The sequence below is a fragment of the Uranotaenia lowii genome, chromosome 2 (assembly GCF_029784155.1).
Source record: "Uranotaenia lowii strain MFRU-FL chromosome 2, ASM2978415v1, whole genome shotgun sequence".
Classification (NCBI taxonomy): Eukaryota; Metazoa; Arthropoda; class Insecta; order Diptera; family Culicidae; genus Uranotaenia; species Uranotaenia lowii.
The window spans coordinates 677149-691368 of record NC_073692.1 but is presented as its reverse complement, the minus strand read 5'-3'; the positions used below and the strand labels follow the sequence as shown (position 1 = coordinate 691368).

Below are 14220 nucleotides of genomic sequence, written 5' to 3'. Positions count from 1 at the left end.
TCTGTTTTGGAAAGCATTCTAACAAGGAAAAAACCTGGTTGAAAAACTGGAATTTTATCCTGTTTTCTGTTAACCAAATTAACAAATATGATGGTTTTTTCTGAAATCAACGGAGTGTTTGAGTTGTTTTTTGTACTGGAAGAAGATTTAAAATGATTTAGATTTTTTATAGTCTTATTTAAGAGTTGTATTTCATTTATTAAATATGCACTTCTGAAATGTCTGCTCTTATGTGAGAGCTGTTTGCACATTTTTCGAAAAAATCTGTAAAAAAAAATCAAATCTATTTCTGTCGGCGTATCTTGCGAGTACCTTTCCATGACAAAATTTTGCCCAATAATTATTTAAAACAACATTAGAAGCTTATTTCCTTTTAATTATTTGCCTGTTCCTAAAAGCTTCCCAAATTCTCTAAACTCTTGTATGGAGCACTTTGTAGCGCTACTGTTTGGTTAATATCTCGGATTGTTTCGAGAAAACGCGCTTCAAAGTTGTGAAGGTGCTCGATTTTTCATATATTTTTCGAATTCGAGCAGTTTTAATTCAATCGGAAAAGTGTTTAAAAAAATTATAAAAAATTGAAGTTTTGCCCCATTAACTCAAAATAGATGATTTTGGACTTGCACCCCTCTGATCCTGAGGGCCTCAATTAAAAATTTTGTAAATCCAGCTTTTCACTGATACTAACTTTGATTCTCAATTTTGTATTTGAATTTAATTTGTGATAGAGAGTACGATTTAAATGTGATACTTTGAATTGTGAGTCTGAATAAAATCCGATTTTAGGTTTTGAATTTCCTTGTTGAACTGTCTGTATCTCCAAGGAATTTGAATTTAATTTTGTTGTATTTTTTTTATTTTAAATTATTTGTCTGAAGTTTTAATGATACTTTCCAATAGTCATAAGAGGTCTCTGGGACAAAAAAATATGGGCCCCCCGATGGGCCCTGCTAATCTATGAAATTATTGAAAATTATCAAAACAAATTTTGATGGGCTGTGACAAAAATCTATCTAGAAACCTGAAAAATTTAAGGTTTTTGTGATTACGGTCACCTTGGTTCAGAATCAAGACTCTCTAGCTTAAAATAAAAATTTATTCAGAACGTCGAATTCACACAACAAAAGTATAAGTCAAATAGTTAGTGATCGCGAAGTTTAATTTAAATACCCGTTCGTGGGGCTTTATTGGCAAACCAGCGGCCTTTAAAAATGTCATTCATAAAATAAAGTCTGCTTCATTTAATATTGGAACAAATTCTTTTGCTCATTGTGGCGCTCCTAGTGGACGGATTTGGAAACTTTTTTCACCCACGTGTCGGGAAATTCATTACCTTTCACCATGTATTTATGTCATAACACCAAACGATAGCATTTTGTAAACAACCGCCATGGAAGCCGAACGGAGAGATCAAATTGTGCACAGTTTTCTTGAAAATCCATTGTTGTCGGCATCGAAGCTAGCTAAACAGCTTAAAATGCCGTACCGTAGAAATACCGTATGGCGTGTTATCAAGCAGTACAAGGAAACATTGACGACGGCTCGGAAGCCGCATTCGAAGCGTCGGAGTGGAACTGTCGACCGGAAACTGCGTGGGAAAGTCATCAAGGCCGTCAAGAGGAATCCCAATCTTTCAGACCGCGATTTGGCCAATAAGTTCCAGGCCGCTCACAGTACGGTGCGACGAATTCGTCTCCGGGAAGGAATAAGGTCATTCCGAGCCAGCAAACAGCCAAATCGGACGCTAAAGCAGAACAATGTGGCCAGAATCCGTGCTCGAAAGCTGTACGACCAAGTGCTGACCAAGTTCGACGGATGTAAAGTCTGCTTCATTCAATATTGGAACACAAACAATTGCGTGTAGTTCAGTCATTTATTAACGAATTTATAATTTGTTTTTCATACAAATGTAGCATTTTCTTTACTCTTCCATAAAAAAAAATTAAAAAAATTATTCATTGCTGTTTCGAAGAAATTCTCGTACTCGTACTCGTGAGAAAACTGTGCACAATTTGATCTCTCCGTTCGGCTTCCATGGCGGTTGTTTACAAAATGCTATGGTTTGGTGTTATGACATAAATACATGGTGAAAGGTAATGAATTTCCCGACACGTGGGTGAAAAAAGTTTCCAAATCCGTCCACTAGGAGCGCCACAATGAGCAAAAGAATTTGTTCCAATATTAAATGAAGCAGACTTTAATGTAGACTTTAACAAAAATTTGTGCCATGCTTCTAAAAAAATTGAAAATCCTACATGGTTTAGAATTACTGTCAATAAATTTGGAAAAAAAAACGAATTTCACATAAAAGGAATTTTCCGGACAGATTCCTGATATGATGGAAATTTTTCCAACTGTGCCACGAGCCTAAAAAAACAGGTATTACTTCGTTTGTCGGCTGTCGTCAGGGTTCTGTTTATAACAACGCCCGGGTATAGGCACGCTAATAGCTTTCCGTTACGATACGGGACAACCCCTTTTTTCTAACTTTCTAGTTCTGTTTCTTTCCGCGGTTCTAAGTAAAACACAAAAAAAGTTAATGCGTGGATATGGTAAATTTTTATTTGGTTGCTCTTTTCCTATTTTAGGATATATGCAAATTAGTGTCCCGTGTAGCTGCTCTGGCTTGGCTTGTAGTACATAAAGAGTGCATAATTGTCTCGACATTGTGTGTTGTTGGTTTTTTGTGTGTGGGTGCTCGGTGAGGGTGAAAGAGTTGAATCGAAGCTTCTTGCTTCCTGTTTCCCTCTTGATATCTCGTCATGTTTCTGTTGAAGCCCCAGCAGAATGGTGCTGGCGCTGGTGTGGGACAAGAAGAAGAAGCCAACATCAGTCGGGGCTCAGCCCTGCTATCCGAAAGAGTGCTTGTTGAAATCGATTTTCCGCTCGAGCTATTTTCGGTTCGGTTTTCTGGTTTTTCCCCAAAACCAACTAGAAGACTAGAAGATCTCGCTCGAGAGTTTGTTCTGCCAGAGCCTGAGCTTGAGCTTGAGCTTGGGAAAGTGCTGCTTTAAGATATTTGATTACCGCACCATCGGTGCCGAAATTGTGTGTGCGTGCTTTCTCAATATTCTCTGCGTCTCTTGTTGTGGAACGATTGTTTACACAGGCACCCAAAAAGAAGATGTCCAAAAAAGAGCGTGCCCGCCTGGAGGCTGAACAGGCCGAACATCAACGGATGGAGGTGGAGCGGGAGAAGCAGCGCCGGGTCGAGGAGGAAAAGATGCGAAAAGTTCGCGAGAAGGAAGAAGCCGAACGCAAGCAGGTCACCGAGATAGTGGCCAACAAGCTGAGGAAAGTCCAGCTGGAGGATAGCTACAAGTACTTTGCCTTAATTAAAGAGGAGGTCAAACATCTTCACGCCCAGCAGAAAAAGGATCGAGAAGTAGGTTTGTTTATTCCTTGATACAAATGATACGTAACGGAGGGGAAAAGGAAAACTTTTTTGGCCCATTCGTATGACTATATTGACTCTCTATCTCTCAGATGATTAGGATGGTGATGCTAAATGAGATTTGGTTTATCGCTCCAAACTGATATGTTCTGACCCTGACTCTGACTTGTAGCTAATGCTGGACCATCTCTGTTGTAGAGCATAAGTTTTCGTCATTCCGGCGATAAACTGACACGTGACGGACCTTTTTTTCAATTTCAGGACCAAATCACGCTGCCCCGACGAAGACGACGACGACGATGTGGTCATTTGGTTAGATGATACTCTCGGCCCAGTTGTAGGTGGGGAGGGGACCAGCTATAGGTATTCTCTAGTTTGAGGGCTTATGCGAACAATTTCATCCTTAATAAAAAAGTTTTTATGAGAAAATTGTTGAAGCGTGTCCTTCTGCTGGAAGACTTTCGTTTTTTCCCTTCTTTTGAATAAGTCATTCAGCGGCTAGGAAGCTAATTTGTGCTCCCCGGAGAGAAGCTTCGGTACATGGTTCTTGCGGTTCCACCAGGATGATACAATTTGTCATAGAAATTGATCTTTTCATAAACCCGGGCAGCCGGCATGGATGCTGTTGTGGGAAAAGGCAAACCCGCTGCTTATCAATCATGTTTAAAGAGATTTGTCGTTTCGAAGAGGTTCAACGACAAAACATCATTGTCAACAATGTTTCATGTGGACGTTCAATTTGTTTAACAAACTTTTTTAAATTCCTTTTTCAAACATGACTTGCGAGAAACTTTTTGTATTTAAGGTTGAAATATCTTATACATTTTTTGACCTTATATTAAACTCGTGTGTTAATGTAGGTATATTTTGGATGAAAGAATCGAACAGGTTGGTTAGTTTACTTAAAAGTATTCCGGCATCCTTGTAGGTATATTCCTAGCCAGCTGGCAACTGATTGAACATTCTTATTATATGTATAGTCAGTTATATGAGGAAACGTAACTAACTTGTCGGAAATTGACACTTGGCCAAAAAGTAAGAACGCGGAGTAGATAAAATGTGAAAAGCGAAAAATCGACAAGTAGCAACTACTCTCAGCGAGAAGCTGAAAAAAAGGCAACGTGCTAGAACTGTCTTCGGCTGCAGAAACTGGGATGCCAGACGACATCATAACATTGAAAGGGGTTCATTCGTTGGTTGAAAACTTTTTTTATAATCAAATGTAACAAATCTATTTTCTATTTTCTATTCTTTGCTATTTTCTATTATTGCTAGTTGAAAACTATAACCAAAAACAAATCTATTTTCTAACTTGATTTGTTGGACGACTAAGGAATTATTGTCTTTATGAACATTGAAACTCTTCATAGCTACGTGAGAGTTTCGACTCCAAACGAGTTTCTCAATTTTGAAAATAATCGAATAAATCCTCAGATTTTGATAATTTTGTATTAAGTTTGCTCAGGAACTATCGGCTTTCGACAACTTTTAGGGACATAACACTAGCGCCAAAGTATGATTAGGCGATGATCGGTTTACATCGCACGTGTTTTTTTTTCAGGGTCCGAAAAATTTTAATAATTGTTTGTTATTCATATAGCTGGAGTCTTGAAGAATTAATAAAAGAGAAACAAACAGGTAACTGAATGTTCACTGCAAGGATGGCCAACGGAAAGTGCTTGAAATATAAAGAAAGGATTCTTAAGAATATTTCAAATTTTGTCAGATTTATTCCTCTGTACGAGAGGCCGTTTTAAAATGATTGGGAAAAAATTAATATTATTAAGTATGAACGAAGTAAAGTGATTTCTATGATTAAAGAATGGTGATGTGTCGACTTTTTTGTTTATTCAATACTGGAAAGAATTGCAGAAAAAAAGTAGAGGTGGATTTTCGAGAATGTTTTGTAGAATTCTGTGTCAATTGCGGAGGGAAAATGCAAATAAGCGAGTGATTTTTATTTTCTACTACAGTTCTCAAAATAATGAAGCTTCAGTGATTACTAGATGCCATGCCCCAAATTTGTATGGAAAATTTCAACCTTGTGAAATATTATGCGCTGCAGGTTGATCCTAGGCCTAGGTCGGATCATGAGAAGGAGTCGCTCAACGAACCCAAAGTTTGTATGGGATTTTGAGACATTTTTTTCGGGAGGAACATGAAAATCCAGTTTACAAACTTTAGGCTCGCTGAACAACTCCTTCCCATGATCCGATCTGGCCCAAATTTGGCATGAGACCGTGGACTAGGCCTAGGATCAATTTAAGCCTGCAGTGCATGACTTTTTCAAATGTCAGTTCATTTGGGGCACTCTAGTGATTACTGATTAATAATCATGACATGTGAAACCATTAGAGATTAAACTAAAACAAAAAATTGTGAAACTTGACGATAATATGGCGATGTGAGAAAGAAAAAACAAATTTAGAATGAAGTTTGGTTAACCGTCTTTCATAACGGATGTCAATCATGTCGCGACTTGCTTTGTTTTTGTCCAACATTTCTGGAATAAATGGGTGAAAGAAACTTTTCCTTTTGAAGCAAGGGGAACTTTCATTTTCCAGTCAAGGGAGGTTTAGTGAATATGTGATTTTCATTAAATAAGGAAATTTGAGGAAAATTGCCAAAAATAACAAAAATGACAAAAATGACAAAAATGACAAAAATGACAAAAATGACAAAAATGACAAAAATGACAAAAATGACAAAAATGACAAAAATGACAAAAATGACAAAAATGACAAAAATGACAAAAATGACAAAAATGACAAAAATGACAAAAATGACAAAAATGACAAAAATGACAAAAATGACAAAAATGACAAAAATGACAAAAATGACAAAAATGACAAAAATGACAAAAATGACAAAAATGACAAAAATGACAAAAATGACAAAAATGACAAAAATGACAAAAATGACAAAAATGACAAAAATGACAAAAATGACAAAAATGACAAAAATGACAAAAATGACAAAAATGACAAAAATGACAAAAATGACAAAAATGACAAAAATGACAAAAATGACAAAAATGACAAAAATGACAAAAATGACAAAAATGACAAAAATGACAAAAATGACAAAAATGACAAAAATGACAAAAATGACAAAAATGACAAAAATGACAAAAATGACAAAAATGACAAAAATGACAAAAATGACAAAAATGACAAAAATGACAAAAATGACAAAAATGACAAAAATGACAAAAATGACAAAAATGACAAAAATGACAAAAATGACAAAAATGACAAAAATGACAAAAATGACAAAAATGACAAAAATGACAAAAATGACAAAAATGACAAAAATGACAAAAATGACAAAAATGACAAAAATGACAAAAATGACAAAAATGACAAAAATGACAAAAATGACAAAAATGACAAAAATGACAAAAATGACAAAAATGACAAAAATGACAAAAATGACAAAAATGACAAAAATGACAAAAATGACAAAAATGACAAAAATGACAAAAATGACAAAAATGACAAAAATGACAAAAATGACAAAAATGACAAAAATGACAAAAATGACAAAAATGACAAAAATGACAAAAATGACAAAAATGACAAAAATGACAAAAATGACAAAAATGACAAAAATGACAAAAATGACAAAAATGACAAAAATGACAAAAATGACAAAAATGACAAAAATGACAAAAATGACAAAAATGACAAAAATGACAAAAATGACAAAAATGACAAAAATGACAAAAATGACAAAAATGACAAAAATGACAAAAATGACAAAAATGACAAAAATGACAAAAATGACAAAAATGACAAAAATGACAAAAATGACAAAAATGACAAAAATGACAAAAATGACAAAAATGACAAAAATGACAAAAATGACAAAAATGACAAAAATGACAAAAATGACAAAAATGACAAAAATGACAAAAATGACAAAAATGACAAAAATGACAAAAATGACAAAAATGACAAAAATGACAAAAATGACAAAAATGACAAAAATGACAAAAATGACAAAAATGACAAAAATGACAAAAATGACAAAAATGACAAAAATGACAAAAATGACAAAAATGACAAAAATGACAAAAATGACAAAAATGACAAAAATGACAAAAATGACAAAAATGACAAAAATGACAAAAATGACAAAAATGACAAAAATGACAAAAATGACAAAAATGACAAAAATGACAAAAATGACAAAAATGACAAAAATGACAAAAATGACAAAAATGACAAAAATGACAAAAATGACAAAAATGACAAAAATGACAAAAATGACAAAAATGACAAAAATGACAAAAATGACAAAAATGACAAAAATGACAAAAATGACAAAAATGACAAAAATGACAAAAATGACAAAAATGACAAAAATGACAAAAATGACAAAAATGACAAAAATGACAAAAATGACAAAAATGACAAAAATGACAAAAATGACAAAAATGACAAAAATGACAAAAATGACAAAAATGACAAAAATGACAAAAATGACAAAAATGACAAAAATGACAAAAATGACAAAAATGACAAAAATGACAAAAATGACAAAAATGACAAAAATGACAAAAATGACAAAAATGACAAAAATGACAAAAATGACAAAAATGACAAAAATGACAAAAATGACAAAAATGACAAAAATGACAAAAATGACAAAAATGACAAAAATGACAAAAATGACAAAAATGACAAAAATGACAAAAATGACAAAAATGACAAAAATGACAAAAATGACAAAAATGACAAAAATGACAAAAATGACAAAAATGACAAAAATGACAAAAATGACAAAAATGACAAAAATGACAAAAATGACAAAAATGACAAAAATGACAAAAATGACAAAAATGACAAAAATGACAAAAATGACAAAAATGACAAAAATGACAAAAATGACAAAAATGACAAAAATGACAAAAATGACAAAAATGACAAAAATGACAAAAATGACAAAAATGACAAAAATGACAAAAATGACAAAAATGACAAAAATGACAAAAATGACAAAAATGACAAAAATGACAAAAATGACAAAAATGACAAAAATGACAAAAATGACAAAAATGACAAAAATGACAAAAATGACAAAAATGACAAAAATGACAAAAATGACAAAAATGACAAAAATGACAAAAATGACAAAAATGACAAAAATGACAAAAATGACAAAAATGACAAAAATGACAAAAATGACAAAAATGACAAAAATGACAAAAATGACAAAAATGACAAAAATGACAAAAATGACAAAAATGACAAAAATGACAAAAATGACAAAAATGACAAAAATGACAAAAATGACAAAAATGACAAAAATGACAAAAATGACAAAAATGACAAAAATGACAAAAATGACAAAAATGACAAAAATGACAAAAATGACAAAAATGACAAAAATGACAAAAATGACAAAAATGACAAAAATGACAAAAATGACAAAAATGACAAAAATGACAAAAATGACAAAAATGACAAAAATGACAAAAATGACAAAAATGACAAAAATGACAAAAATGACAAAAATGACAAAAATGACAAAAATGACAAAAATGACAAAAATGACAAAAATGACAAAAATGACAAAAATGACAAAAATGACAAAAATGACAAAAATGACAAAAATGACAAAAATGACAAAAATGACAAAAATGACAAAAATGACAAAAATGACAAAAATGACAAAAATGACAAAAATGACAAAAATGACAAAAATGACAAAAATGACAAAAATGACAAAAATGACAAAAATGACAAAAATGACAAAAATGACAAAAATGACAAAAATGACAAAAATGACAAAAATGACAAAAATGACAAAAATGACAAAAATGACAAAAATGACAAAAATGACAAAAATGACAAAAATGACAAAAATGACAAAAATGACAAAAATGACAAAAATGACAAAAATGACAAAAATGACAAAAATGACAAAAATGACAAAAATGACAAAAATGACAAAAATGACAAAATGACAAAAATGACAAAAATGACAAAAATGACAAAAATGACAAAAATGACAAAAATGACAAAAATGACAAAAATGACAAAAATGACAAAAATGACAAAAATGACAAAAATGACAAAAATGACAAAAATGACAAAAATGACAAAAATGACAAAAATGACAAAAATGACAAAAATGACAAAAATGACAAAAATGACAAAAATGACAAAAATGACAAAAATGACAAAAATGACAAAAATGACAAAAATGACAAAAATGACAAAAATGACAAAAATGACAAAAATGACAAAACTGACAAAACTGACAAAACTGACAAAACTGACAAAACTGACAAAACTGACAAAACTGACAAAACTGACAAAACTGACAAAACTGACAAAACTGACAAAACTGACAAAACTGACAAAACTGACAAAACTGACAAAACTGACAAAACTGACAAAACTGACAAAACTGACAAAACTGACAAAACTGACAAAACTGACAAAACTGACAAAATAGACAAAAATGACAAAAATGACAAAAATGACAAAAATGACAAAAATGACAGAAATGACAAAAATGACATAAATGACAAAAATGACAAATTACCATTAACACTTCCGCTACTGTTTTGATTTGAGTCTTTCGGTTCTAATTCATTTACCTTGCTCATTTGAAATGTTTTTTCAGCAATTTTGCTTTCAAGAAAATTTTCCTGACGGTTTTCAGGTTGAGGTTAACGAATAATTTCGGAAACTTTATAGTATCACCAGCTTATCGGATTTAATCATGACCTTAAAAGAATAAACAATCGATAAACCTTTAGTTTAGACGGGTTTGCATGTTATTGAACCCTTTGGATTTATAATAAGTCGGAAAAATTTTCTACACAGAGAAATAGCAATGTGTTCCATGCGAAAACTGACTTTGAAAACAATTTTTGGCGTGAAAATTGCCATGGTGAAGTTTTTTGGGTCGAAAATAGCGATGCCGGCTAAGTCTGTGTAGACGATAAGAGGAATGGAAGCCCAGTACATGTGATGATGTGTTTTGCGGAGAACCGCTGTACGCCATCCAATCTCTCTATTTCTTATTTTTGTCCGTCGTTTTTGTCATCTTGTAATTTTTGTCATTTTCGCAATAGGGGAGATGTGGGCATAATGGCCACCTTAAGGAAAATGCTTATTTAACCATAGAGAACAGCTGTAATATGTGAATTACATCATTGTTTCGTGTTCAGACACTCAAATAGTCTATTGCCTAATTGGATGAAACTTGAAAAAGCAGATAAAAACGTTTAAAAATGCATTTCAAAAATTTTTGCCGAAAGCTAAAAACCAGTCACTGTAGAGGCATAATGAGAAACCCCCCGAGGCAGTATGAGCACCATTAATGAAGGCATAATGAGCGTTTTCTGCCGGGGATTCTAGCAGCAAATTTGACTCGATGAAGTCAACTGAGTAATAGAGCTACAGCTTGACTTGTATCGTCTGAAGATTTGGCCTATTGGTAAGATGTCGGAGAGGTAGGCTCGAGTTCGATTCCTGGTCGAGGTGATTTTTTTTCATTTATCATTCATGATCATGATTGCACTGAACGGTGAGGCGTAGATTCATCAAACAAAGCAATAACAAAATAATCTAGGTCTGTTTGTAGAATTCAAAGAATTAACACATGCTCATACATTATGTTTCTGGTGTTTTGTTTGACGGATGATGCTTTGATGCTATTAGCCGTATAATTTAACAATAAAAAAAATCAATCATGAATGGTATGTGCAATAAAAAATCCCCTCGAACAGGAATCGAACTCGAGTCTACTGATTACCTCTCCGACACCTTACCAATAGGCCAAATCGACAGACGAAACAAGCTAAGCTGTAGCTCTATTATTCAGTTGACTTCATCGAGTTGAATTCACTGCGAGATTCCCCGGTAGAAAATGCTCATTATGCCTTCATTGAAAGTGCTCTGTTCGCCTCTAGTGAACAAATTAAAGTAAAAAAGCGTTTTAAAATTGATTAAAGTAAAAAATCAAAAATTTTATGATGTTGAAAATTGAGAAACAATGTGTAGATCATGTTGCAGTGCATACAGTTCAGATCAAGAAGATTTAAAGGTCATAAAAGCTTATTTGGTGGTGCTCAAAAATTATAATATTTTCGTCACTTGAGAACCTAGCTGGTTTTTATTTAATATTTCTGTAAAGATGAAAAGGATATTTCTTTTTTGGTGAAAAATTAATACTATGGGTAGTACGAAACAAGTCCTTATGAAAATTTGTTTAAGAAAATACGTACTTATGTAGAAAAAAGGGGTGCTCATTATGCCCTGGGTGCTCGTTATGCCCTCATCACCCCTAAGTATGAAAAAAGGATTCAAATGCAACTCGAATTTCGAAATTTGGTCCACCCCACCCTGAGATGATCGGGTTTTGAATTTTAAGTTCGGTTTTTTGAAAAATATCCCAATTAAGCTAAATTTAAGTCACATAAACTCAATATTTACATTTTGTCAAATACATAAAAATATGGTTTTGCCCACGAACTCTAGAATGAGATAAAAAAAAATCCAATATGTAATAAGATGGCTGAGATATGGCCGATCAAAATTTTCATGTTTTTGAGGGGGTGATCCCAAACTTTTGGCTTGCAGTGTACATATAAACAGCAACGTAAATTAGTGCTAAGTGAGTGGAGGGTTTACTTCTGGATTTTTTTTAATAGTTCCTTAGTTATGATGAAATTTACCGAAAATTGCCCGAATTTTGTGTAGAAAAATTTCAAAATCAATGTACAGATTTTTTCAGGTTTTTAGATATGTATAGCCAAAAATGACAAAAATGACAAAAATGACAAAAATGACAAAAATGACAAAAATGACAAAAATGACAAAAATGACAAAAATGACAAAAATGACAAAAATGACAAAAATGACAAAAATGACAAAAATGACAAAAATGACAAAAATGACAAAAATGACAAAAATGACAAAAATGACAAAAATGACATAAATGACAAAAATGACAAAAATGACAAAAATGACAAAAATGACAAAAATGACAAAAATGACAAAAATGACAAAAATGACAAAAATGACAAAAATGACAAAAATGACAAAAATGACAAAAATGACAAAAATGACAAAAATGACAAAAATGACAAAAATGACAAAAATGACAAAAATGACAAAAATGACAAAAATGACAAAAATGACAAAAATGACAAAAATGACAAAAATGACAAAAATGACAAAAATGACAAAAATGACAAAAATGACAAAAATGACAAAAATGACAAAAATGACAAAAATGACAAAAATGACAAAAATGACAAAAATGACAAAAATGACAAAAATGACAAAAATGACAAAAATGACAAAAATGACAAAAATGACAAAAATGACAAAAATGACAAAAATGACAAAAATGACAAAAATGACAAAAATGACAAAAATGACAAAAATGACAAAAATGACAAAAATGACAAAAATGACAAAAATGACAAAAATGACAAAAATGACAAAAATGACAAAAATGACAAAAATGACAAAAATGACAAAAATGACAAAAATGACAAAAATGACAAAAATGACAAAAATGACAAAAATGACAAAAATGACAAAAATGACAAAAATGACAAAAATGACAAAAATGACAAAAATGACAAAAATGACAAAAATGACAAAACTGACAAAACTGACAAAACTGACAAAACTGACAAAACTGACAAAACTGACAAAACTGACAAAACTGACAAAACTGACAAAACTGACAAAACTGACAAAACTGACAAAACTGACAAAACTGACAAAACTGACAAAACTGACAAAACTGACAAAACTGACAAAACTGACAAAACTGACAAAACTGACAAAACTGACAAAACTGACAAAACTGACAAAACTGACAAAATAGACAAAAATGACAAAAATGACAAAAATGACAAAAATGACAAAAATGACAGAAATGACAAAAATGACATAAATGACAAAAATGACAAATTACCATTAACACTTCCGCTACTGTTTTGATTTGAGTCTTTCGGTTCTAATTCATTTACCTTGCTCATTTGAAATGTTTTTTCAGCAATTTTGCTTTCAAGAAAATTTTCCTGACGGTTTTCAGGTTGAGGTTAACGAATAATTTCGGAAACTTTATAGTATCACCAGCTTATCGGATTTAATCATGACCTTAAAAGAATAAACAATCGATAAACCTTTAGTTTAGACGGGTTTGCATGTTATTGAACCCTTTGGATTTATAATAAGTCGGAAAAATTTTCTACACAGAGAAATAGCAATGTGTTCCATGCGAAAACTGACTTTGAAAACAATTTTTGGCGTGAAAATTGCCATGGTGAAGTTTTTTGGGTCGAAAATAGCGATGCCGGCTAAGTCTGTGTAGACGATAAGAGGAATGGAAGCCCAGTACATGTGATGATGTGTTTTGCGGAGAACCGCTGTACGCCATCCAATCTCTCTATTTCTTATTTTTGTCCGTCGTTTTTGTCATCTTGTAATTTTTGTCATTTTCGCAATAGGGGAGATGTGGGCATAATGGCCACCTTAAGGAAAATGCTTATTTAACCATAGAGAACAGCTGTAATATGTGAATTACATCATTGTTTCGTGTTCAGACACTCAAATAGTCTATTGCCTAATTGGATGAAACTTGAAAAAGCAGATAAAAACGTTTAAAAATGCATTTCAAAAATTTTTGCCGAAAGCTAAAAACCAGTCACTGTAGAGGCATAATGAGAAACCCCCCGAGGCAGTATGAGCACCATTAATGAAGGCATAATGAGCGTTTTCTGCCGGGGATTCTAGCAGCAAATTTGACTCGATGAAGTCAACTGAGTAATAGAGCTACAGCTTGACTTG

At 32.1% G+C, this 14220-nt stretch overlaps 1 protein-coding gene across 1 annotated transcript in view; it reads left to right on the top strand.

Moving 5' to 3' along the window:
- Positions 1–2422: 2422 nt before the first annotated feature.
- LOC129748273 (uncharacterized) overlaps positions 2423–14220 on the top strand; it is a 41806-nt gene continuing 30008 nt past the window's right edge. The window contains exons 1-2 of the mRNA XM_055742813.1: positions 2423–2552; positions 3110–3385. Coding sequence (XP_055598788.1) covers positions 2550–2552; positions 3110–3385 — 279 coding nt within the window. The 5' untranslated portion in view covers positions 2423–2549. The remainder of the gene's footprint in view (positions 2553–3109; positions 3386–14220) is intronic.